The sequence below is a fragment of the Cygnus atratus genome, chromosome 16 (assembly GCF_013377495.2).
Source record: "Cygnus atratus isolate AKBS03 ecotype Queensland, Australia chromosome 16, CAtr_DNAZoo_HiC_assembly, whole genome shotgun sequence".
NCBI classification, from domain to species: domain Eukaryota; kingdom Metazoa; phylum Chordata; class Aves; order Anseriformes; family Anatidae; genus Cygnus; species Cygnus atratus.
The window spans coordinates 9,164,432-9,190,520 of record NC_066377.1 but is presented as its reverse complement, the minus strand read 5'-3'; the positions used below and the strand labels follow the sequence as shown (position 1 = coordinate 9,190,520).

Sequence of the window (26,089 nt, the reverse complement as noted above, 5' to 3'; positions counted from 1 at the left end):
GGTATCTTCACTGTTGGTTTTTTTTCCTCATTAGCACATGAATTCTCACAGGAACATTGGTTACCATAGGCATTTATTTTTCCTTATCATGTTTTCTGCCTTGCATTAACTTTATCGTAATGCTTTCTCAAGGTACAAGAATCCAGAGAAATAGAAAAAACAAATCAGCAAAAATCCCAGTCTCCTGCAACTCAAGTGGTGACCAGGTCTCCAAAGATTGGTCAGTTAAAGCACAACCATCAGGAAGGCAAATGTGCTGCTCCTCTAAGTGTAGAATTAACTAATGGTGAGCCTGAGCGAACAGAATATGGAAGCTTGAAGTCAGGGCAGGATCTGATTCCTTCAGCATCAGGTGAACAAGTACTGCTTTTGTTTACGTTTCTATTGGAAATTGTTCTCTTACGTTATTTTTGGGAAAAATGATTGGGGTTATTGGCTGAAATCATATTTGCATCTTCTTGGTAGCTATTGAGAGTATACAGGCCATTATTACGTATTGTTTACAACATTATAATCATTGAAGAAAAGGTCTATGTTTGCCCTAGAATTCTAGTAAAACTATATATAGTTTATGTATATAGAATTATACTGGAATTTGACTTGATTAGTTAGATAAAAGCGAAGGAAAGGAGAGAGGATAATCGTGGTACGCCTAAGGTGACAATTACTTTGAGATAATTGAAGTGTCATGGTAAAAAATAATGTATGTTATAAAGACGTTATCATATCCTTATACTGTATCCAATTTAGGAAAGTATATGAAAGAACAAAAAATTCCTGAGAATTGATAAATACAAATGACAAAACTACTGCATTAAAAATATCAGTGCTTTGATTTAAATTAAGGAAATAAAATAAGTGAGTATTTTTATGGGGCCTCTTGGAAATGGTTTTAAATGAGAGGTAGTGAAGAAAATCTACGACTTTTAACCCTTCTGCCTCTGTCCCCTTTCTTCTTTGTCTTCTTCCTAAACAAAAGTACAAAATTCAAAAATTATCTCTGTTTTGTCAGACGAAACAACTGATGGAGGAAAGGAAATGGTTAAAGGCATCTTGGAAGATGTAGTCGAGTCAGCTGTGAAAGGTAGTGAAATCTTCTGAAGTAAAATAGATGCATGCATATTGCAAAATGTTTTATTCCTCTCATAAAAGCATGCTTTATTACTACTAAGTATCTTGTAAAGAACACCTACTAAAGCAGTAAGAACAGTCTTTCATTGTCTTACAGGATTCGTCTTTTGCTCATAACTGAAAAATTCTTCTAGTTTATTAGTGCTGCTTCTGTCTCAGTCAGTTGTAGAGCTTCACAAATGTCATGGGACAAGCTCAGTGGGTGATTTCAATTGTATTTTTCTTTTTCTCCTTTAGCGGCTGAAGAGAAACAGGTAACAGAAATGGTTAAGGCTCTGCCTGCGGTAGAAACTGCAGATACTGCTCTTTCTGTCTCTAGTAACGAAAATGTACAAACAAACGGGATTCCAGATGATGGACAGTCTGTTTCCTCCACTGATAACCTGGTAAATAACTTCACCGGATGTCTGTGTATGGATAGAAATGAGAAATATTTTTTTTTTTTTAACACCAACTAATACAGTGGGATTTGGGGGAGGGAAGGAACAGAAGCTTTAATGTGTGTGTCCTTCTTTGGTTTAAAAGGGAAGCAGCAACTCCAGCTTAGGTAGATGTTGAAAATAACTGTTCTAAAATTTATTATTAATTGTATTTTAATATTGGAGGGAAGAGGGAAAGGCAGTCAACATGTGTTTAAAGAAGAAAAAAAAAATCCAGATCCCTTGTATCCATTTAGGGTTTCATTTATGCCTTCACAAGTGTTTTTTTTAAATCAGTAGCAATTTCTCAGAAGAGCTGTAGAATCTTCCCAATTGCTTTGTTCATTTGTTTCATTGAGGATCTAATGTTTTATTTCTTGCTCTTTAGGAAACAGATGTATCTGGACATCAAGCTGCTGCCAAATTTTCCCATGTTCTACAAAAGGATGCCTTCCTCGTCTTCAGGTCACTGTGCAAGCTCTCCATGAAACCACTTGGTGATGGACCACCAGATCCCAAGTAATGAGATTGTATTCATTACATTCTTCTCTCTAGATAGCTTTTGGAGACAGAGGGAGTGCAGTGAAGTAGTCGCTGTATACTAAAGCAGGTATTCAGAATTCACCTGTCAGGCCCTTGTTTCAGTTAGCTTGATGAATCTAAGATTGAATCTTCCTTCATGTTACTAGAAATGTAATACTTGAGGGATTATTTTTTGTGTGTGTGTTATAAGTTTATTAACCATATCAGTTGAAGTGGCCTTAACTATAGTGTTTGTGAAGGGTTTCATTTTTTTGAGGGCGGTGGTGTTAGGGCAGGAATCCTTTTCAGTAGTATTGAATTGCAAGTATCTACTATCCTAGTCCAAGTTGTTAATATTCCTGGAAAATTTCTAAATGAAGATCGTAGCTGTTGTCCAACATCACTTGCAGGCTGATTTTTTTTTCCCCTTTTGAAATGGCTTGAAATAGCAGTCGTTTTTTCTTGATGTGGAAGAAGTACACAAGTATTTATTCAGAGATACAATAACTCTTTAATGTTGAATTTTTTCTAGATCCCATGAATTGCGTTCTAAGATAGTGTCTCTTCAGCTTCTTCTCTCAGTACTGCAGAATGCTGGTCCAGTTTTCAGGACACATGAAATGTTCATCAATGCAATAAAGCAATACCTTTGTGTAGCATTATCTAAGAATGGAGTCTCATCTGTTCCTGATGTATTTGAGCTCTCTCTTGCCATCTTTCTCACGCTTCTCTCAAATTTTAAGACCCATTTAAAAATGCAGATCGAGGTGAGAAACTTTTATCAGTTTAATGATGCTCTAGTTCTTAAATAAGGATACTGCCATGATAAAAATCCAATGGGAAATTAGAAGTTAATGTTTTAGTTTTGTTGGCTTAGTAAACTGATAAATTACTGCTACATTTGAATTCTAGTATGCAAGAGAACGCTTTTCAAGAGAAATTACTGAGTAGAAATGAATTTGCACGTTTGATGTAGTTCCAACAAGTTTCAGATCAAGTCCTTTACTGCATTTATTTTGCAGGTGTTCTTCAAAGAGATCTTCTTGAATATTCTAGAGACTTCCTCAAGCTCATTTGAACACAAATGGATGGTGATTCAGACTTTAACTAGAATTTGTGCAGGTATTTCTATTGTGAAAAGCAGATACTTCCTCTGGCAGCAGAGGAAAATTATTTTGAAGACAAATGCTACGTATAATGTTTAAGAAATTTTGTGAAAAAATTAATTTGATCCCATAGTGATTGGGTTAAATGTCTGTGTTAACCTTCACTGCCTGCTCAAACTGTTTCCTTTTAAAAACGCTGTTACGCTGAACTCTAGTTCTTGCACTTTCATTTATTTTCTAGATGCCCAGTGTGTAGTGGATATTTATGTTAACTATGACTGTGATTTAAACGCTGCTAATATATTTGAACGCCTTGTAAATGATTTGTCCAAAATCGCACAGGGACGAAGTGGGCACGAATTGGGAATGACACCTTTGCAGGTAAGAATAACACTTCTGAAGACAACGTACAGATTTTGTTTTCCGTAAATGATGATATCTCTACATTATTGATACTTCCAGTGGTTTGCATGGTTCATAATCTACTGATGTTACTTATTAGTTAGCTGCGTTAGATAAGTTACAACTGGATGATGAAGCAATATGATGGATTTACTTGGATTTACTGTGTGTGTTTTCATTGTGATACTCAACTTGTTCTGGGCTCTTTTGTTGGCCTGCCAAGGGAGAGAGAATCAAATGAGCCACCTTCTGTTTTACCCAATGACTTTTCTCCTGAGATTTATGCCTCAGCAGTACCTTCATCTTGAGTGCACCTCATTCCTTTGATTAGAATTGCATCAGTACTTGCTGGATTATTTTTTTTTCCTCATTTTTCATTTAACCAGAAAGTGGAAGCAATACCAAGAGACTTGTGCTTCAGTGTTTGAATAAGACTGTTCACTGAACAGCTAAGGTAGTGAGACACTTGTCTTGTTTGTGGAGAGATCTGATGCTATATACTTGCTGTATGTTCTTAATGATTCATACAACAACAGAGCTGCATATAGAATTGGTGTATATCATCCTCTGGTTGTACTTACTAGTTGGCAGTAGACCATCTGCAGAAGCAGCAGGAATGTGGCGTTAGTCTGGTTATGGTTGCTTTTGACCTGGATGTAGCCAGCCTAAATAGTCAAGGGACAGAAATGTACTTTCTGTAATCAGTAGGTCTTCCCCTAACTGATAAACTTATTAAGATGTGAATGGTGTGATGTAATGCATCCTAAAACTATAATATATATGTGTATTGCTTTTTGTTTTTTTTTGTTGTTGTTGGATATTTTTAGGAACTAAGCCTGAGGAAAAAAGGACTTGAATGTTTGGTTTCTATTTTAAAGTGTATGGTAGAATGGAGCAAAGACCTTTATGTGAACCCCAATCATCAGGCTAGCTTGGGTAAGATGGTTTATTTAAGTAAGTTTGTCCCTGTGTTTCCTTATGGTTTGGAAGTTACTCAGCAGTGTAGATGCTATGTTTTTGCATGACAAATTGTTTATACAAGTAAAATATTTTCACAGATGGTTATTAGTGATGTTGCAGTAACTGATTCTTTGAATGTCTGGTTCAAATAACCAGATTCTGTTTTAAGACTATTAGCCAGGCCATTGTCAACACTAGAAAAGCTGATTTATGTAGAGCAAGAAATGTGACAAATCTTACAGTTGCGAGGTTAAAGTGCAAGTTTTCTGCATAGGTGCTGATGCTCTTTTTCTTTTTGCTGAACTGTTTTAGAATTGCATCCATATAGCTTATTCATGTAGTGTAGACTGTCAAAAAGTAAACCTACTCAAATAAGAATTTTGGCTCATAAACATCTAGTAGAAGTTTTTCTGACTGAATGCTTTTTTTGCTGAACAGGATGACTTAAGTCTCTCTGTGTTTATAAATAGGTTCGTACAAACCATCTGAACAGGAAATGGCTGAAGGGAAATGCCTTGAGAGTGGAGGGAGACGGAGTAGTGTCAGTTCCTTGGACTCCACGGTGTCATCAGGAGTTGGAAGTGTTGGTACCCAGACCTCTGTCCCAGATGACCCTGAGCAATTTGAAGTCATCAAACAACAAAAGGAAATAATTGAACATGGGATAGAGCTGTAAGTTCAGTATGACAAGAAAATAAAAACTTGCTCGTAAAGAAATGATACATACAACCATATTGTTTCTTCTGGTCTTAGACAGTCATACGTGCAGGGACACAAACAAGTTGATTTTAATCTGGAAGGCTCTTGCCTACTGCTGTCAAAAGCTAACACTGGAGGCTGTCATGGTTAAAAAGGAATCCAGTGAAATCTTGGGTGGAGTGGGGTGTGGTTTCATAGCTTTCCTTTGTGCTGGTTCAGCCACACAAGAGAGGAAAGTGTGTATATATATACACCTAGATAGAAACTGATCTGAGCAGACAGGCTTAATGTTGTCTTCTAGCTCTTAAACCATTTGTTGTCTATTATTGAAACAGTTGTAATTAAATGATTTTTCCAGCAATGGTTTATTTCTGTTTCATTTATTTGGAGATCTTTGCCTATAAATGTTATGAACAGCGACATTTTTAATGTTTCATGGAAATTCTCCAATTTCAGGTATTTCAAATGGGTCAGTTTTTAATGGTAGCAGTAACTTATAACCTTATTAGCAACTGAATATACCTTATGAGATATAGCCTATTGCGTGATACAGCTCATGTGTTGTTCTTTGTCCTTTTCGTAAGTTTGAAAAAGACAAAACTGCAAGTCAGTGTTTGGTTTAGAACAGCTCTTTAAAACTAAAACATTATTGGCGGGGATGTTTTCAATTGTATGTATCACCTTTTTCCCTGTTTTTGTGAATAGGTTTAACAAAAAACCAAAGAGAGGAATACAATATCTGCAGGAGCAGGGAATGCTTGGTACTACAGCAGAGGACATTGCACAGTTTCTGCACCAAGAAGAACGTCTCTGTTCTGTAAGACTATGGGCAACATAAGATAATTCATAATGTTTTAACAGGAATACTCTTGCCCCTGTCATCGTCTGATATTTGTGTATGCACTCAGAGTTCATATTTAATTAAAAGATAACTAGAAACTAAGGGCTCTAATGAATATACTTAATTCCAATGCTGCTTTCTCTTTACTTGCTGTCCCAGGCTTTTTAGTAAAGTAATTGTGTTTACAATAAAGTGCTGAAGGGGTCCCCATAAACAGGAACACATGGCTTTATATATATCTACATTAGCAATATCTTGCCAGCAAAGGAATATCATGTGCCGCAGTGGCAAAGCATTCTCCACTGCATGTGAAATTGGGTGCAATTCACCCTTCCTTGGCCCTCCAGTAATGCAGAATTCACCATGGGGAATGAGGGAAGCAAGAATATGCAAGCTAAATCCATTTTCTACTGAGACTGGTTTCTTGGCATCCTTGTTTGGCATCCTTGTAACGGTTGCTCTGCCTGCTTAGTGAAGTCTTACAAAACTCACTGATGTGCAACTCTTGTACTCTGAACTTTATTGCGAAGCTGGCAGTTGGATTACACAGTAATAACTGTCTCTTGTGTTTTTTAGACTCAAGTAGGGGAATTTCTTGGGGAAAGCAACAAGTTTAACAAGGAAGTGATGTATGCCTATGTAGACCAGCTTGATTTCTGTGGGAAAGACTTTGTCTCTGCTCTACGTATATTTTTGGAAGGCTTCCGGCTGCCAGGTGAAGCCCAGAAGATTGATAGATTAATGGAGAAGTTTGCTGCTAGATATATTGAATGCAACCAACGGTAAATCAAAACCTTTGTATTGGATAAGTACCTGAAAAATGGCTGTTTTGTTCATGGCCCTTAGCCATAAGGTATAACTCCCACTCTTACTGGGTCAGGTATTTCTACAGGTCTGTGTGGGAGAGCAGTTCTTGTTACTTATATTGCTGCAGGACATCTTCATCAGCTAGGTAAAACGTATAGAAAGCATATGGATGGCAGCATTTCATTATTTTCCAAACACTTGCTAGAAGGAATTACTGGAAGAGGGAAGCCCTAAGTATGTTAAATTGTCTGTGTGTTAACTATTCTGGTTTTTGATAAATATGGGTTAGTCAAGAGTAAACAACAGCAATGAGCAATAGTAACTGCTAAAACTAAAAATACATGGCTTAAATAACTGATAAGATATTACATATGTTTTTGCTTGCAATTACATGCTGAACAAAGATGCATGTATGTTAGTTGACATCAAGGAGACAGTGTTTTTGTTTCTAATGCAATAAACAAACTAGCACTGATGTTTTGCTAGGTGTTCAGGTTAATTGATTCCCATTCTGTAGTCCTGTTGGTGTATCACTGGGTCTGGTTTTGTATAATTCTTGATGAATCCCTGGGAGTGAAAAATAGGCTGTTCCTCAGCTTTTGTATGGTGACCCAAAGAAGGATAAAAGACAATCTTTTGGGAGTGCCTTTGAAAATCCCCTAGTCATCATTTGTATCCAGCTTTGCAAAGATGTTGCTTTTAAGTTTTAAGGTACAAATAAAAACGAAAAAATATTTGGGGCTTCATGCGTTTCTGAAGACTAACTTGAGTCTATGATCTATTTAAATACATGTTGCTTCTGGGTATTTTTCTTGCATGTTGAAATAGAGCTAATGGATAGAGGAATTAAGCCTCTTAATAACCTGTTTTGTTTTTCCCTCTTTCCTCTCATAGGCAAACACTTTTTGCTAGTGCTGACACTGCTTATGTTTTGGCATACTCTATTATAATGCTGACTACAGACTTGCACAGTCCACAGGTAGAAATCAAAAAAAAAAACAAAAACAGACTTGTAAAAGTTCAGATTTCCTTGGAACTTGGCATGCTAAGTCTGATACCTTGATTCTTTTTTTACAGGTAAAGAATAAAATGACAAAGGAACAATACATTAAAATGAATCGAGGAATCAATGACAGTAAAGACCTTCCAGTAGAGTATTTATCCACGATCTATGAAGAAATAGAAGGAAAGAAAATTGCTATGAAAGAGACAAAAGAATACGCAATTACAACCAAGAGTAGTAAACCAAGTAAGAAGGAACTAGAAACTGGAATGACCACAGTATTCTGAACTATTGCATTAACTTTCAGGATGGCATAGTGCAGTTCAGATCCCTTTTGAAAAAACTTTGTGCAATAAATAAATTAAATTTAGAATGCTAATATCTATATCTGGAATGAAACTGTCTCAGTTATTGATTAATGCAGCTACTTCTATGATGGAAACATAACTGTGTGAGTGCATCCAGCACCATTGCAGAGAGGCACTAGAAACTGTAATGTTTTTTTAATGGAAGTGTGAGGGAAGTGGTAAAATAACTGAAGGTGGTAGCGCTTGCTTTGCTAATTAGCAAAATGTTAGGCAGCAGGTATGCTTTTGTTTCCTTATCAGTAGCATGGCATAGTTCAAAGGCTGATAAATGTCACAGTCTCATTATGTCACATTATGATAATGTTTGAAAGAGACTTATGCGTGTAGCGTATTTGTAGAAACCATTATCTCTGGTTGTACTCTGTGCTTTCTCAGGATAGTGGCTATGCATTTAATTGTGTTTAGCGAATTCTGAATCTTCAGCATAGCGCTTTTCTGGTGTTTTTGTGCCATTTGCAAGTTTCCTAGATCAGAACAGGAACAGAATTTATCTTCTTAAAAAGTGAAGTTGCAATCTTTAGTGTAAGGGTAAAGAAACACAGTTAGTAATTTGTTCTTCAAATTGGTGATAGCCAGTTTTGTACTGAGCATGTCAGCCTAAGCAATGAAGCATTTTCCATCCATTTTTGTAAGCAGAGTGACTTGAGTTAATAGAGTATGCCTCTCTGATTTCCAATGATTAGGTCACAACACATGGCATATAATAAATTGCTGAATTAATTGCATTGTGTAGAATAAAGTCTTAAGCTGGGGTGTGGATTTTAGTACTAGAGCACCTTGCTTGTGACCTATGACAGCTTCCTGAATTCTAACACTCGTGGAAGACACATTTGGATTCTGTTTGGAACACCTTCATATAACTTTTGTGATACTCAATAAGAAGATGTGGATTGTGCTGTTATGAAAACAAACCAATGCATCTGTGTGGTGTTTCCCTTAGGTGTAGCTAATGAGAAGCAGCGGAGGCTGTTGTACAACTTGGAGATGGAACAAATGGCTAAAACTGCTAAAGCTCTCATGGAGGCAGTAAGCCATGCAAAGGCTCCTTTTACTAGTGCCACTCATCTGGACCACGTCAGGCCCATGTTCAAAGTGAGTGTGTGAAATTAACCAAGTATTTTCATTGCTAAGAGTTTCAAGCATTGAAAAAAAGTGGGGAAATGACTTTGAGAGAATGTAACACGTGGGTTTTATTTTGGATATATTTGGTCCATGTTGTGCAGTCTTTTGGGCTAAAATCTTAGCAAATTCCTGAACTTTGTTTCTTCCTTTCTTTAGCTTGTATGGACGCCATTGTTGGCAGCTTACAGTGTTGGTTTGCAGAACTGTGATGACACAGAAGTTGCATCCCTTTGTTTGGAAGGAATACGATGTGCAATTCGAATAGCCTGTATCTTTGGAATGCAGGTTTGTGTGATACTGAGCATGGGGATTGCTAATGTAGGCAGTATAGATTCTGGGAGGGAGATGGAGGAACGGAATGAGGAATTGCAAATAACTTGCACAGAGAAAACAAAGCTTACATATGTTGTTGAAATGGTCAAATAAAACAGTACCATCTCTTTTTAGTTGAAGATCTTTAAATGTTAAAGGTTTTCTCAAATTCTGCTTGCCTTTTATTGCCAAGTCCTGTTAAGAGCATTTGCCAGCTTGCTTACTGTTTTCATTCTGCTGAAAAGTGTTCTAATATAGTCACTGACTACGTAGAAGAAAATTGCGTAGGCATGCTGGAGAAGTATCCTTCTGTAGCTCTTCAGACTTGATTACAGTGACTTGTTTCTCTGTCTCATAGCTTGAACGAGATGCTTATGTACAGGCCCTTGCTCGGTTTTCCTTGTTGACCGCCAGTTCCAGTATTACAGAAATGAAACAGAAGAACATAGATACCATTAAGACACTTATTACAGTCGCTCACACAGATGGCAACTATCTCGGAAACTCTTGGCATGAGGTAAAAATTTGAATAGCTTAAGTAGTGCAACTGCATTGTCCTTTGAAAACTTGCAGGATTTTGCTGTTTTGATTTGCTTACTACTTTCAGTCTTTAGTAACTGCATCTACCTCCCAGGATGTATCAGAACTCTGCTTGAAATATCAATGCAAGTGCATTATTTTGTTTATTTAAAAAAAAAAAGTGGGAGAGGGGAGGACACTAATTTTTTTTTGGCAGGCTCTCTACACAGTGTGACCAGTATTGTAATGTTTATAGGTACATTTGATATGGAATTAAAACCATACTGAAACTGCGTTTGACTTCAGGGAATCCTGCACAGAAACTATCACCTTCTTGTTCATATAAACAAAAACACTCCAGCTCACAGCTCCAGACTTCTCCGTGCAGTGGTTGGGAACTTCTACACCACAACTGAGTGAAGAATCGTGGCCAGAATAATTTAGTGAGGGACAGACAAGGATAATCTATCAGGATCATATATATTTTCATAAAGCATGTTTTCCAGAAACTCTTCAATCAGATACAAATCTGTGATGCTGCTGAAAGGGTCATTCCTGCTGCGTTAATTTCTCTGGCACTAGGCTTTGGCTGCATGGTGATAGGAGCCAAAAGGGACTCTAGCTGACAAGTCACTTGGACGTGGTTTAAAGTACACCCCTAAAAATGCTTGTGCCAGTAAAAGGGATGTTTCAGTGGGGGTGTAAGGAAAGAAGAGAAGGTCCCTTCTGTGCCTATAGCAAGGCACAGCTGTGGCATTTTCACTATGTGCACTGAACATCATGGCACAGTGGCAGCTGCAATGATGCCATCTTTTCATCTCTGGAATGGTGAAGCTGTTTATAGTTTTGAAAGTTGGTGCTGTAGAAGTAATAAAATGGTCTCTTCTGATAGTTAGAGATCCAAGTTAGATTTCTTGGTACTGTTTATTTGTTCCTCTAGTATGGGAATGACTCATGGCAGCTGGTGGTAGGGAATGAATCATTCAATGCAACTTTATTTCCAGTTGTACTAGCAATGTTGTTTCAGTTACATCAGAACTGTTATAGTTGTCCAAGTTGTTTTAGAGGTTAGATAATCTGGAGAGTGTTAGGAATAAATGTATGATATTCAGAAACAGTGTTTAAATATCTTTGTTTTCAGATCTTGAAATGTATTAGCCAGCTGGAACTAGCACAACTTATAGGAACTGGAGTGAAAACTCGGTATTTATCTGGCGCTGGGCGTGAAAGGGAAGGAAGCATTAAAGGCTATGCGTCTGGAGGGGAAGAGTTTATGGGCCTGGGATTAGGTAAGATGATTAATCATGGACTTCATGAAGATGCATAAGTGAAGTATGATGGCTGAGAAGGTTCAATGTTATAAGATACCAAAATGTTTTTACTTGCTTCCAGTGGAAACTATATTAGGATTAATGGAACTTAAACAAAAAACAATTTATACTTAAAGATGTTTTAATAATTACCAAGTACATTCCTATTTTAATGACTTCAATTGTGTTAAGCTGTTTAACAAAACTCAAGATTTAGTTGTTGGAATGTGATGTTGTCAAAGCTGTTTTGCCATACAAAGTCATTGTTTTCATACCAGTGTTATCTGTTCTTCCTTTTTATGCTCTGTTTAGAAGTAAAAACATAAATTGTTTATCTTTAGGAACATTACAATGACTGATAATTGTTTTCTCCAAAGAAATTCCTTATCTCTGCATTTTGGGCTTGCTGTTTTATCAGTTCCAATCTTATTAACAGCATTGCATCTTAATTAACATGATGGCCAAGACACAATGCCCTCATAAAAAAGAAAAGTGCCTCTTACTGCTTTTGAATTTTGTCATAATCTGATGCAGATCAGGCAAAGGCACTGTGTACTCCATATAAATTCGCAAGGTAATTGGATGCAGTAGTTGCTTATCTTTGTTTACTTGTATAAAGTTAAGGTTACTATAAGGTCATGATTTCATAATGCTAAGTACTGATTTCTATTGGCTGTTATTGCAGGTAACCTTGTTGGAAGTGGAGCTGATAAACGGCATATGGCAAGCATTCAAGAGTCAGTGGGAGAGACCAGTTCACAGAGTGTAGTGGTAGCAGTAGACAGGTACTTAGAATACAATACTTGTTCTGGGGAAAATGTGGCTTGAAGTTACTGACCATCTGACTTACCAAATGACTTCTGTTCTTGAAGCCTATTTCTGGCGTGAGAAAGACGCTGATACTGTCTGTGTAATTTGTGTTGCGTGCATCCTGTGTATGTGGATTCCCCCTGCCAGATTTAGCCCGAAGTAGACTGGTATCTGAAATGAAGATATGTCCTTATTCTATTAAGTCATGCAGTTTACTTTGGTCTTGTGAACCAAGCATTTCAGCATTTCTTTAGTTGCTCTTCTGCAGCTTTTCGTTCATTAATAACTGTATTCTTGTCCAAAACATTATCTTGTTCATCTGTCTCTCTAAAATGTTGGATAAAGAGATGCTTCTATCATAAACTGTATGTTGGAAGTGGAATTAATCACATATTCAAGCTTGTAGTATTTATTATAACATGATGTGTATGTACTACGTCATAGATTTGGGAGTATTCTACACTTACCAGTGGTTTATGTGGATCACAGTCAGTGATTTTAACTTCTGTCAAGACTGTGAACAGCTAAAGGGGAGGAAGGGACAATAGTCTTAAGGATCCATAGTTCTGTGGCTGTTTTGACAGCCACAACTTAGAGTACTCTTGAACCATGTAAAGAGCAAGCGGGTGGCTGGCATCCAGCAGAGTCTTGCAGCAAAGTTCTCTTAATGTCTCTTCACTCCCTCAATGCTATTTAACAAGTTATCAACCAAATGAGAGTTCCAGAGCTACTTGTACTGAACAAAAATATGAGCCTGTACCTGTTTCCTGCTGTGGAATGCTTCTTCCTGGAAGAAGCATAGCAGACTGTGACTTGCAGCAGGGAAGAGTCTGCTTAGACATAGGAAAGGGACGTGAGCTGCTGCCAAAGATTAAAACAGTTGCAGAGGTTATGGTGTTGAGGGTTGTGAAGTACCTCCAGGACAGATGCTGACAACTGCCTACAGCACTGACGTGTGATTGACTCTTGAGCAGCTAAATCTGCAACACATTTATTTCCTCCACAGGATATTTACAGGATCGACTAGACTGGATGGAAACGCGATAGGTATGTATGCTGACTGTGTGGTGAGTTACAGGAATTTTTGCAGTGTAACATCCTGAATTTACAGTAGTGTTTTAATGTTCAGTTGACTTTGTCAGATGGCTGTGTGCTGTTTCTATGGATGAGCTGGCTTCCCCACACCATCCACGCATGTTCAGTCTGCAGAAGATAGTGGAGATATCCTATTACAACATGAATCGCATTAGGTTGCAGTGGTCAAGGATTTGGCAAGTGATTGGAGATCACTTCAACAAGGTATTTTTAAAAATCAAGTTAAAGAACATGTATGAATGTGGCAGGACTTGTTTAATCAGCTTTTTCTTCTAATGTTCTTGAGTGGTGTAGGTTGTAATGTAAAAAAAAAAATACATTAAAGGCGCAAACTTCTCAGCAGGTGATTTGGAGTAATCCTAACAACGTTTAATTAGACAACCAGATTCTAGCATAAAAAGTGAAAAAGACATCAACATTTAAAGGGTATAAACAGGCATGAAAATGTTTGAGAATGATCTTTAATCACTTCATTATATGATTTTACGTTTATACTTCTTCATATACACCACTGTCTTATCCTCCTGATCAAATTCCAAGTTAGTTTTCCTCTAAAGTACGTACGGATAATCCTGAAACAACGAAGTTATTTTCCTTAGGAAGTTGGACCATGTGTTTTTCTAACTGATTTTCTGTGGTTTGTTTTTTGAGTGTCTAGCTGTTTTTTCTTACGCTACTGTTGCATACAAAATCCATGGAGCTGCTTAGATGTCTCAAATGACTGAGACAGCTCCCTGTTTTCTAAATATCTGAAAACTAGAATGTGCTTTAAGTTCTCAGTGGACTGACCATGAAACTTGAATGATACATACATTATTGGCTATTGTATTACTTATATAAGTGCTTGAAAACTTGTATTTCTTCTAGGTTGGATGTAACCCTAATGAAGATGTTGCCATCTTTGCAGTAGACTCATTAAGGCAGCTGTCCATGAAGTTTCTTGAGAAGGGAGAGTTAGCCAACTTCCGTTTCCAGAAAGACTTCTTAAGGCCTTTTGAGCATATTATGAAGAAAAACAGGTGTGATGGACTGGTATTTGTGAGCTTGCTTTATTTCTACTTTGTGTGGGTTGAATTGTCTTGTATGTGGACATGGTAGTTGACATAGTGTTGGTTTCTATCTTTTTAAGATCTCCAACTATTCGGGACATGGTAATACGCTGTATTGCTCAGATGGTGAACTCCCAAGCTGGTAATATTCGCTCAGGCTGGAAAAATATCTTCGCAGTCTTTCACCAAGCAGCATCAGACCATGATGGGAATATTGTGGAGCTGGCCTTTCAAACTACAGCACACATAGTTAGTAAGTAGTGCCTAACAGATGCAAGTACCCAAATTAGCTTAGCTGCTGTGACTCTGGTTTAAAAGTCCCATCTGCATGTGAGCTTTGTATTCCCTAGTAAATAAATACAATGTCTTGCAAGTAAACTCTTTAAACTCTGCAGCTAGGTCTTATCTGTGAAGTCGGCTGATTTTTATGGACAGGAAAAAATAGATAGGAATGGGATAGGAATTTTTTCCTGTGGGTAGGAAAAAAAATAATTCCTTGCTACAGAACTCTTCAAATCAGGAATAAATTCAGTAAGTTCCTATGTTGCCCGTCTCTGTTGCAATAAACTAATTTAGGAAAACTATTAATAGATTTCACAAACTTCCATGCTGTTTCAGTTTCATATGGTGGGGATCACGATTCTTGTGACACTGACAGGTGATAACCTGTAGAGTTTATTTCATCCAGGCTACCTGCTCTAAAACTATATTTGAACAACATATTGCTGCCACTTTCAAAGGAAGACAACTGACTTGGATATTCTTGAAGCAGACTTTCAGTATTGATGGGAGCTTTCTTAAGTGTCCTGAAACTGCCCTATTCCCATTAAATATTGGAATATTTAATAAGCATGGGAGGAGAAGAGTGATGGACAGCATTAATAAACGCAAAAAGTAGCAAAACTTCTTTTGCCAACTTGAACCAGAATTAGAATAGTTCAGGTACCTACAAAGATTGAGTCCAAATTGAAGTACGTCGATCTTGGGAATGGTAGTTGGTTCAAAAGCTTGTATACATTGGATTTGTTTTCTATGGAGTCTGTCCATTAAGCATGAAATCAAATGCTTTTTCCTTTATTTATACGGAATCTGATTAACTTCAGGCTTGGGTGGCTTAGGTAAATTTATGTAACTTCATATACAGCAGGGAAGCAACCATTAAGCTTTACTCCTATTATTTATTTATTTATTTATTTTTACTCTTATTATTTTCCAAGATATTTTAAGAGATATTTTAAGATATTTTTGGGTGGTGTACGCTGTGAAAGGAAATTGAACCAGATGAGAAAATATGAAAGAATCTTAGAATATAAATTAGAAATTGCCCAGCCTGAGAACATGTGGTACTGGGGCTAGGAGGACAGGATGGGGAAGAGCACAAGGAAAGAAATGGAACTACCTAATCCAGAAGATCTGTTCCTTCTATGTTTGTCTGTTTAGTACTGGTATGCCATGTCTGGCTTCAGTAAATCAATGCCAGTTCATATCTGTATGTCAATACCAGTAAGTTTTAATAAGCTTTTTGTTTGTTCTTGACAGCAAATATTTTTCAACAGCACTTTCCAGCAGCAATTGATTCATTCCAAGATGCAGTAAAATGTCTTTCTGAGTTTGCCTGTAATGTTGCATTCCCGGACACCAGCATGGAAGCAATTAGACTTATCCGATATTGTGCAAAATATGTTTCAGAAAGACCACAGGTATTTTTTTAATCCTTGTGTTTTCTTTCACTGTCCTCTACTGTTTAATTGAGATTATTCTTACAACTAAGAAAGAGCTTTCAGACTTGAACTTCAGTCTTCTAGCAGGAAGAGTTTGTATTAAAAGTGTATTCAGAAATAGGAGTAATTTTGGTGTTCTGTAACCAATAAACTAGGATTTGTGAAAATGGAAATAACTGATAGTAGTAGTCCTTTTACTACTATGCTAGGACCTGGAAAACAAAACATCTTGATTCCATAATCCTAATTATGTCTGGTTAAACTGGTTATGAACATGCATGGTTTTGTACATCAGTCTGTTGTGTGAATATTTAATATAATTAATATAATAATCACATTGTTGAAAAGAGCCTGGAGTTAGATAACAGTTTTATGTTAGCATTGCAAGATGTGCGTGCTCTAGTTGATATGACAGGAAACTGCAGAATGGGTTTATGTGCAACAGCTGAATTAAGATTCTGTTATTGCCTAATTTGTATAATTGTTACCTATCATTGTTAAACTTGCTTCCTGAAGTACAAACCTCTGCAATTTTTAAAGCCTCTAGCAGAATTTAAGTAAAACTGATTGGCTTGAAATATTTGTTTTCTATATATTTTTTCCAGCTATCTTCACAAATAGATATGTCTCAGATTTATATTTGACAGGAGTTGAGTGTTAGAGTAGAAACTAAGCTAAATTTTCAGTTCTGTCTGTGTGGCATGAATGGTATCTAAATCTGTTATAATTAAAGACTTTAGAGATTTTCTTTAATCTTTTTTTCCTGCTCATCTCCAAGGTATTAAGAGAATACACAAGTGATGACATGAATGTTGCTCCTGGGGACAGAGTATGGGTCAGAGGATGGTTCCCCATTTTATTTGAACTTTCTTGTATCATCAATCGTTGCAAATTAGATGTTCGAACAAGGTAATAAGGCTTTTCTGGTTTTTGGTTTGCCTTCATTTAGTGAAGGGATCACAGGTACACATTTTAACATCATCTTTGTTTACAGAGGCTTAACAGTGATGTTTGAAATAATGAAGAGTTATGGCCATACATTTGAAAAGCACTGGTGGCAAGATCTGTTCAGAATTGTGTTTCGGATTTTTGATAATATGAAACTCCCTGAACAACAAACAGAGGTAAAACAAACAAATAAGCAAGCAAACTCTAGAGTATTTTTTTCTTAAGAACTCAAACAATCCAGGCTGCAGCTTGTATCATTGGTCATGTCAGTATTTCCAGCCCATGCTGCCCCAAACTCCATTTGTAATGATATCTATAACATGACAAATGCAGATAGCGTCCATGTGGAAAACTTCTCATAGTATCCAGTGACCTGTCTGTTCCGCCTGACTGAATATGTTCAAGGAGAATATTCACACTCTGTGAAACTGCATAGTCATCTGAATAGTTACCGTATGGCCAAGTAAATGCTTCTGAAAAGATATCATCAGTAGTAGGTACTGGGGGCTCTTCCAGTTTTATCTAAATTCACTTCTTCTCATAGACTACCTCCTTTTTTGAATAGCCAGTCATAAGCCAAGTGCTATCATGACAGTAGAAACCACGTAAAAGTAAAAGCTTCTAATTTTTTGTCACAGAAATCTGAATGGATGACCACTACCTGCAACCATGCACTTTATGCAATCTGTGATGTCTTTACGCAATTCTATGAAGCTTTAAATGAGATCCTTCTTCCTGACATACTTGCACAGTTACACTGGTGTGTAAAACAAGGTAGCTTATTTAATTTTAATACATTTTTGAAGTACTTATTACTTAAGAAGGGAGAAGTAAGCTGAATTTTGGAAGAATAAAAACTACCTTTAGGGCAATGTGTGATTTAATAGATGTGTACAGTATCTTAAATATTCCAGGGTTGTTCTATTTAATCAGGTAGGCAGCTTTTCTATTAATGTGTTTATGGTGCTACTGGGACCAAGCAAAAGATTTTAGTACAGCTCTTTAATCTTTTGGCAACAGCCTTTCTTCATTTTGCTGTGTGGATTAAATATCTCATTTACATATATATATATATATATATATATATATACACGCATGTATGCATTCTGATTTTTTTTAACTCTTCTTCCCCTCTTTCTCTCTCTCTCAACCATCTAGTGCTTGTAGATATGTCTTTCCAAATGTTTTTTCATTTGGGCCCAGGCTCTTACGCCTGAAATCTTGCATATTACTATCATGGAATGGGGGGGGACTAGCTAGGAGGAAATCATAACTTTCAAATTCATGCTTTCCTTCCTTCATCCCAGTGTACGCTCCCTTTCTGCTTCTTTCTTGTCCTTTGTCTTTCCTGTTTGGATTTCAGTCTCATGAAGTCTATTTTCAAACACTATTTTTCTATTCCGTAGAGTCCTGAGCTTGATTTTACTGTAATGTAGTTTATGTAGTAGGCTTTGAGCTGAAGTAGCATGCCTTTCACAACATTGGAAAAAAAAAGTTAATGGAGCAATAGTAGAGTGCTTAATTTTACACTGATATTGTAAAAGTTGATAAGTATGGAACATGTCTTTCACAGATAATGAGCAGTTGGCTCGATCAGGTACAAACTGCCTAGAAAACCTGGTGATACTAAATGGACAGAAATTCAGCCCGGAAGTCTGGGGCCAGACATGCAATTGTATGCTAGAAATCTTCAAAACTACCATTCCTCATGTGTAAGTTCATAGAGCATAGTTGTTGTACTAATACCTGATTTCAGAGCAACAATATTTACTTTATTTTTTTCCCCCTCCCTCTGTTATGAAGCTTGCTTACTTGGAGGCCTGTAGGAATGGAGGAAGATTCAGCTGAAAAACATCTGGTAAGAGTTAATCCAGTGCAACAAAGGAAGCTGAAAGGTTGTGTGTTAAGTTAGCTTTTGAAATATTGCATTGTAGTATTTGTTGACAACAAATACTGAAATTGACATTAACTTGTATTCAACAGTGATGCCAATTAAGATAAAAAGAGTCAATGCAGGAATTTTTTGAATCTAAGATTCTAATAGCTGGTTGGTAGTTAGCACTTTGGGTTGTAAAAATTGCTCTAAATTTTATTCTAGGATTTGGACCTAGATCGCCAATCTTTAAGCAGTGTGGATAAAAATGCTTCAGAAAGAGGACACAGTCAATTTTCAAATCCAACGGATGAAAGCTGGAAAGGTGGTCCTTATACAAGTAAGGAAAACATGCAAGTTGATTACATGAACTTTTATAGCCACTCTAAGTCTCCTTCTGTAGTCTTTTAGAGAAAGCTTTAGGGTACTTGATAGCGAACTTCAAAAAACTTAGTTTGTCTTTAAAACTTACATTTATTCCTTTTAGGCAAATTTTATTTTTATAAGGTAATTCGCAGCATCATTAAATATAAAAATGCTAATGGTAATATATTGTTTTGCTAATTTATCGTACGTGGATAGTCATAAGTTGCTTCTGAAACTTTTGTTGTTTTGTTTCATTAGACCAGAAACTGTTTGCTGGCCTCCTTATCAAGTGTGTGGTACAGCTGGAATTGATACAGACAATTGATAATATAGTGTTCTATCCAGCAACAAGCAAGAAGGAAGATGCTGAGCACATGGCTGCGGCTCAGGTACCATCAGACACGTGAATAACCTGTTGAGTAGTAAAGTACATTACTGAATGCTTCAAAGTGTTTACAAAATACAGTATGTAGTCTTTGTTTTTCTAGCTCTCTGTACTGCCCTGAATGTGTTATTACTCTAATGCAGTGATTTTTGACCATCTCCAGTGTTCCCTGGCAGTCTGACAATCGGATTATTAGTTTTTCTTATCAATAACCAGGATATACCGTAACTTCTCTTTGAAATATTCCAACAAAAAAAACCCACAGCTTTGACAGAATGTTTTGCTGTGGTGTATTAAACTAATACTTCACTTGTACCTAAAAATGGAATTTGGAGTTAGTGGTGTATGGTATGCTCTTCTTATATAATCTTAAGAGACTTTGATGCTTCACATATTACTGACACTGTTCTTTCTGTCTTGATCTCTTTGGTTTAGCGAGATGCGTTGGATGCAGATATCCACATTGACACAGAGGACCAAGGAATGTATAAATACATGTCTTCGCATCACCTCTTCAAGTTACTAGATTGTTTGCAAGAGTCTCATTCATTTTCAAAATCCTTTAATTCAAATTATGAACAACGAACTGTGTTGTGGAGAGCAGGTGAGGCTTTTGTTTAGTTTGGTTAAAAAAATATACTGAGCTCTGTTTGGGCTTGTACCTATCAAGGTGCAAAAAGTATGCTACTGCAATAATCTCTACATTTGATGTGATAGCGTATGCTTTTATTCCTTGTCTCTTTTCTGATGACTTGAGGTTAATTCTGTCTTCTAAATTACTTATTTTTTGATTGCAGCAGCACTGTATAGTTGTTACTGCTGCATTTAAATATATTTATAAAAATAGGTTAGGTGTCAGTCAAAATAAAGGAGGAAGAAATACTATCTGCAAAAAAAAACAAAGATAACCTGCTGCTGTTCATTAATGGAGATGTACTTGATAAACTTCACATTTTGGCTGATAACTACAACTGTGAATGTTCTCTTCTCCCTATGTGTGATTTCTAGGGTTCAAGGGTAAATCAAAACCCAATCTCTTAAAACAAGAGACGAGCAGCTTGGCTTGTTGCTTGAGAATACTCTTTCGAATGTATGTGGATGAAAACCATCGAGATTCCTGGGATGCTATACAACGACGACTGCTTAGGTAAGAATATCAAGTTGGTTCAGGTGTGTTCTGTTTTCAGTGAAATATGCATGGTGTATCCTTGGATACAAATGTTCCATTTTTAAGTTGCTGAGCAGAGCATGCAAAGCATACAAAGATGTATAAAGGACTGTTCTTTATTAAAAGCAAATCTAGCAAAAAGGAAACAATTAATTTGAAATAAATGAAACACCTTCCTGCTTGACTGACTTCTCTTTAAAAAAGTGGTAGTGAAGGAGTACTTTTCACATCAGAGTACAGAACAAGATTCAGAGGTATAATGTGATAAAATAATCTAAACAGAACATATGTTTCATCTTACATGAAAACAAAATACACTATGAGAGGACAAACAGTGCATGTTAGAAATGCATCTTATGGGTTTTCTTTATGGCCTGTTTGAACTGTGACATCTCTTTAGTGTATGCACTGAAGCCCTGGCATATTTTATTACCGTGAACTCGGAAAGCCACAGAGAAGCTTGGACCAATCTCCTGCTGTTGCTTTTAACAAAAACACTAAAAATCAATGACGAAAAGGTAAGAACAGGCTGGATGCCATCTCTGTTTGCATTCAGGTGTTTTCATCTTGGCTTTTATTGAATTCAGTCTTTATTGTATAGATGGCTGTTTTGATGATGCATGTACTGTGTACTCTCTTTGAAATACAGTAATCACTACACTTGCATCTTTTAGCAAGCATTCCACGTAGTGAGAATTGGACTTCATCCATGAAATTGGGTTGTATAGAAACCTTGATACAGTTACTGCAGAGCTTTCACACAAAATCTCCATGAGTGTGCAGTAAAGGATGTGCTTAGGCTGTATTATAGCTGCGTAGAATCACAGAGGTAAACTTCATCATTATAAAATTGGAATTCTAGTTCCTTGACAGTAATGGTGAAAAACAACCTTTGGGATCTCAGCCCTTTTGAGGAAAAGGTGAATGCAAATATTCCCTGGAGTATCACATGAAGAAAAACTTCTGCTTAAGGCTGTGGGTGGCTTTTTTTTTTCTCCAGAAGTATTCCAGAAGTATTTTTTCCAACCGTATTGGAAAGTTTAAAAGTGTGGTGTTTGTTCTTGGTGTTTTTTTCTTCCCTGTATTGTTAATTTTGTAATTCCAGTTCACTCCTGCATAGTCTTGAATGTTTCGTTGCAGTTTATCAATATTTGAAGAAACTGGTGGTAGTGGTGATTTGGTTTTTCACCATTTAGCAGCAATTCAGTGATGTCCATGTTGCTACAGTGTTATGAGAAAAACTCTGTGCTTTCCTACAGGAATAGAGAATAACTTTCTCTTTTCGTATCTTCTCTGATAGTTTAGGGCACATGCTTCAACCTATTATCCGTACTTGTGTGAAATCATGCAATTTGACCTGATTCCTGAGCTTCGAGCCGTGCTACGGAAGTTCTTCCTGCGTATAGGTGTTGTGTTTAAAATCTGCATAACAGAGGAGCAAATACGGACAACTGGGACAAACTTACCTTCGTGGTAGCCCTAAGTAGAGTTGATTACTTCTGCTTGTACATAAAGCTGTGTTCCAGAGATGGATTGAAGTGGATGGGGAAAAAATGGAACCCTGGTCTATCAACAGAGCAGCAAGTTACTCTTACCACAGTGGCATTTGGGGAGGGATTGGGGGGTGGGTGGGGAAAAAAACTCCTGTCCATCCTATGAGACTATCAGCAGTTTTTATTTAAATTGTTGCTTACGAAGTTAGTACAGTGGATGTAAAGTCTATTTGTTTCAATGCTCGTCATCCTTACGATTGAGTCTGTCTCTTCTAGTCTTTTATCAATTGTTCAGTCTTGCAGCCCAACTAAATCTTATAAATCAGCTGAATTCCTTGATGGAAATTATGCCCCTTGGAAATAATGAATATAGTTGTATAGCCTTGTGATGTTAGCACGTGTTCATAATAAACTATACTGCAGTGGCTAATGACCACCCAAGATCATTCTGGGTTTTTCTTTGTGTGCACATGGCTAGACCCAGCAGAGTGTCATAGTTTTTGAAGTGGACAGCCCATAGGATATTTAATGAAGCGGTTTTCCTGTTGTTTAGCAAGTCACTTTAAAACTATTTTCTTTTATTATCAGTGCTTCACCTACCAAGATTCATTTTTTATTGTTATGGAAGGTTTTACATCAGGAGTACACAGTAGTATCTACCCCATTTAGCTTGTCAGTTTTGAGTTAAAGGTATTAAAGAAAGAAAAGACTTTTTCAAACTTTCCATTGACTTTTGTACATTGCCAAATCATGGACAGAAAGCATCTACAGTAATATTAAAAACAGGGTTCAAAGCAATTAAAAAGAAAACTTATTTACCCTTGACCATAATGTATTTAGTAGCAATTATGTCTGTTTAGCAGTAAGTCTTATCCTTAATACCTAGCCAGTTCTGTCTTTTTACTGCAGATTTGCAACTTGTGATTTGTCTTTGTGCAAATCACTTCTGTTTTCAGCTGTTAGTTCCTATTGTGATGTAAAAATTGAATTCCTATGACAGCTCTAGCAAAATTAAACTTAAGATCATTCATGTACTATAACAGTAACCAATATATTTCTTTGCTTTCCAAGTATATATGAACCAAATGTGACTTAACACTACAGGTTTGCTTATCCTGGAGATGTTCCTTTCCTCAAAATGCATCAGGTTTCTGTGATGTAACACCAATTTGCAAGTGCAGTACTGCAGGACTGAATTTTGTTCTTTGAACTAATTTTAATTTCAAGTTTTGGACTTCCTGAAATGGAAAAGTATGGAGAAGTTCCCCTTCCTAAAATATATGTAAAAAAAAGTGTTATATTAATCATTGTGCTACTCATATTGGCAAACCTCAAATATAAGAGTATTTAACAACAACAATGAAAAAATGGTATTGTGTTCAAACTATTCTTTTGCATTATAAGTTGAATTTCCTGGTAGGGCAGCCATAGTTGACATAGCATTGGGATATAATATTTTTTTTTTCTTTTGAGCTATTTCCAAAGGTTCTTACAGCATTCTTCAGTAAATTGGCTTGTTCTATGTAAGCATTGTTTGGCAATTGTTTTGCAGGCAATAATACCAGTAAGGCTTTCATGATTTTATTTTTAACCAAAGAAAAGTAAACCATGATTGCAGCTCTCTAACTTTTGAACATCCTGTAGATAAATCTATACACTAATATTTTGTGGGAGGAAATATAGAGCTGCATTTTGCCATAGGAACAGACTGAAAAATAAGCAATGCTAATATTTAACTTGCTGCATTTCAGATGTCCTTTTGTGTTGCATTTAGTATAGTTGCTTGTTCCCTGGTAATGTCTCTTAACTACAGTAAAAAGTATTTATTTTAATTATATTTAAATATGTAAGAATAGGCCATTCTTTTTTCTTCCTGCCCTAGATAGTCCTTAAAATATATATATTTCAGATTTTTGAATGTCACTGCCTCATTGAATGTATACCCTTATCTCCTATCAAAACAAAAACTGTAAAGAGTTGCATAATTATTCTTTATTTTATGGTTCTGAAAGCCTTACAACTCCTGTCTCATAATTTTCAAATCTGAAGTTACAACTGCATCATGGGCTTTCTTTAACGTGCAACATTTGCACTATCTCTACATACAGAGTTAGGGCCTTTAATCATTCCTTTCCTTCAGCCTTAGTCCTGAGAGACTCTTACTTTTATTAGAGCTTTTATTGTATTTATGCCATTTATAAACTGCTGAAATTAGGCATGTGACATTAGAAATGTTCTAGGCTTACTGCAGTTCATGAAGGAGAAGAGGGGACTGGAATGCAGTGGGATTGACACAGCCTTAATCTTGTCTCAGTTCTCTGAATTGATTGTAGATGTTAAAGCAATAAGAGTGGTTTGCTAAGTGTAATAACTGAAACAATTGTATTTGCATCAGCTTTTTGTTTTCCCCTATACAGTCAGAAAGATCATAACCCACAGACATCTCCATGAAGCTAAAAATGCTGAGCCAAAACTCCTGCAGTAATCACTGCTGGTTCTGATCTTGTCCTGACTCTGCTGACGTTAAGACTTTATCTACCTGTAGTAGTTTTCTAGGCTGCAGTGGAACTATGAAGGAGAGCAGGGTTGTGTCAGCATGGGCTGGTAGAGATTGACATCTGTGCAATACATGGAGTAATAAAAACAAGGTTAGACTTTTGAAGTAGTGTTATGCAACAAATTAAACTATAAAGTGATTTTAACTATAACGGTATTAATATGGAGACTGCATGGTATTTATTGCTACTTATTTTCGAACCTTGTAGGACCTTGTAGGAAACAGGTAAGCAGGGGAGGGACAGTAATGAGAATCCTAAAACCTCCCTTCCACCTTGATTCTACCATCTTACAAGGAAGTTATTTTAAGAGGTTTATTACCCGTGTTTCATGTCACTTTCTGAGCTGTAACCAGAACAGCTTTCACTAATGCAAGCAACCAGCCCCCAACTTTTAGCTGTCTTACTAAAGAAGGATTAAATACAGAACCTTTTAAACCTGAGCTTTTCCTGTCAAAAGTGCGGCTCTCTTTAGTATGTTAATTATTTGTTCAGCACCTTTACTGTTATTTCCGTGTAAAATGTATGTTTTCACCTATTTAAAATGCCTATGTTTTTGAGGACCTCCGTATTAAGTGCATTTACTATCAATAATTTAAAGAGCAGTACTTTGCCCAACGGATGTATACATTTTTGAGAGAATAGCGAAATTATAAAATATGAAAAAACTATGTAAAGTTTTCTACATGAAAATACTCTGTATAGTACTGTTATAATATTCCATGCTTTAATGAAGTGGTAAATCAATAAAGTTTTACGAAGCGATGCGTGTCTTCTGTGCTTTTTTTTTGGACTTCATGGGGATGGGGGTGTCTCTGGTCAGGGGGATACTGACTAACCCGGTCCCTCGGGGCCTTATTACGTGGTGTAAGGCACAGAGGCCCCCTCGGCCTCGGCTGGTGGCAGCCCTCAGCCCCCTCCTGCCTTCCTCCTCCTCCTCCTCCTCCTCTTCTCCCTCACGGCAGCCGCCCCCCCCCCACCTCAGCCGCAGGCCAGGCCCGGCCCCTCCGCAGCGCCCCGCGGGTCGTGGCCGCCCATTGGCCGCCAGCCCCGTGTGGGGAGCGGGCCCGCGATTGGCTCGCCGCGCGGAAGGAGAGGCCGCCCA

General features: G+C 37.0%; 1 protein-coding gene across 2 annotated transcripts in view; it reads left to right on the top strand.

Moving 5' to 3' along the window:
• ARFGEF2 (ADP ribosylation factor guanine nucleotide exchange factor 2) overlaps positions 1–25,749 on the top strand; it is a 61,441-nt gene extending 35,692 nt beyond the window's left edge. For both annotated transcript variants that reach the window (XM_035548318.1, XM_035548317.2), the window contains exons 6-39: positions 133–352; positions 1,013–1,084; positions 1,369–1,517; positions 1,939–2,069; positions 2,605–2,839; positions 3,095–3,194; positions 3,420–3,559; positions 4,408–4,516; positions 5,011–5,212; positions 5,945–6,056; positions 6,657–6,862; positions 7,782–7,866; positions 7,965–8,136; positions 9,199–9,350; positions 9,537–9,665; positions 10,051–10,209; positions 11,353–11,500; positions 12,207–12,306; positions 13,338–13,378; positions 13,461–13,630; positions 14,294–14,445; positions 14,556–14,728; positions 16,015–16,175; positions 16,975–17,105; positions 17,191–17,320; positions 17,783–17,918; positions 18,718–18,856; positions 18,948–19,002; positions 19,243–19,357; positions 19,642–19,772; positions 20,204–20,372; positions 20,777–20,915; positions 21,337–21,454; positions 22,237–25,749. In XM_035548318.1, coding sequence (XP_035404211.1) covers positions 133–352; positions 1,013–1,084; positions 1,369–1,517; positions 1,939–2,069; positions 2,605–2,839; positions 3,095–3,194; positions 3,420–3,559; positions 4,408–4,516; positions 5,011–5,212; positions 5,945–6,056; positions 6,657–6,862; positions 7,782–7,866; positions 7,965–8,136; positions 9,199–9,350; positions 9,537–9,665; positions 10,051–10,209; positions 11,353–11,500; positions 12,207–12,306; positions 13,338–13,378; positions 13,461–13,630; positions 14,294–14,445; positions 14,556–14,728; positions 16,015–16,175; positions 16,975–17,105; positions 17,191–17,320; positions 17,783–17,918; positions 18,718–18,856; positions 18,948–19,002; positions 19,243–19,357; positions 19,642–19,772; positions 20,204–20,372; positions 20,777–20,915; positions 21,337–21,454; positions 22,237–22,413 — 4,758 coding nt within the window. In that variant the 3' untranslated portion in view covers positions 22,414–25,749. The remainder of the gene's footprint in view (positions 1–132; positions 353–1,012; positions 1,085–1,368; positions 1,518–1,938; positions 2,070–2,604; positions 2,840–3,094; positions 3,195–3,419; positions 3,560–4,407; positions 4,517–5,010; positions 5,213–5,944; positions 6,057–6,656; positions 6,863–7,781; positions 7,867–7,964; positions 8,137–9,198; positions 9,351–9,536; positions 9,666–10,050; positions 10,210–11,352; positions 11,501–12,206; positions 12,307–13,337; positions 13,379–13,460; positions 13,631–14,293; positions 14,446–14,555; positions 14,729–16,014; positions 16,176–16,974; positions 17,106–17,190; positions 17,321–17,782; positions 17,919–18,717; positions 18,857–18,947; positions 19,003–19,242; positions 19,358–19,641; positions 19,773–20,203; positions 20,373–20,776; positions 20,916–21,336; positions 21,455–22,236) is intronic.
• Positions 25,750–26,089: the final 340 nt, after the last annotated feature.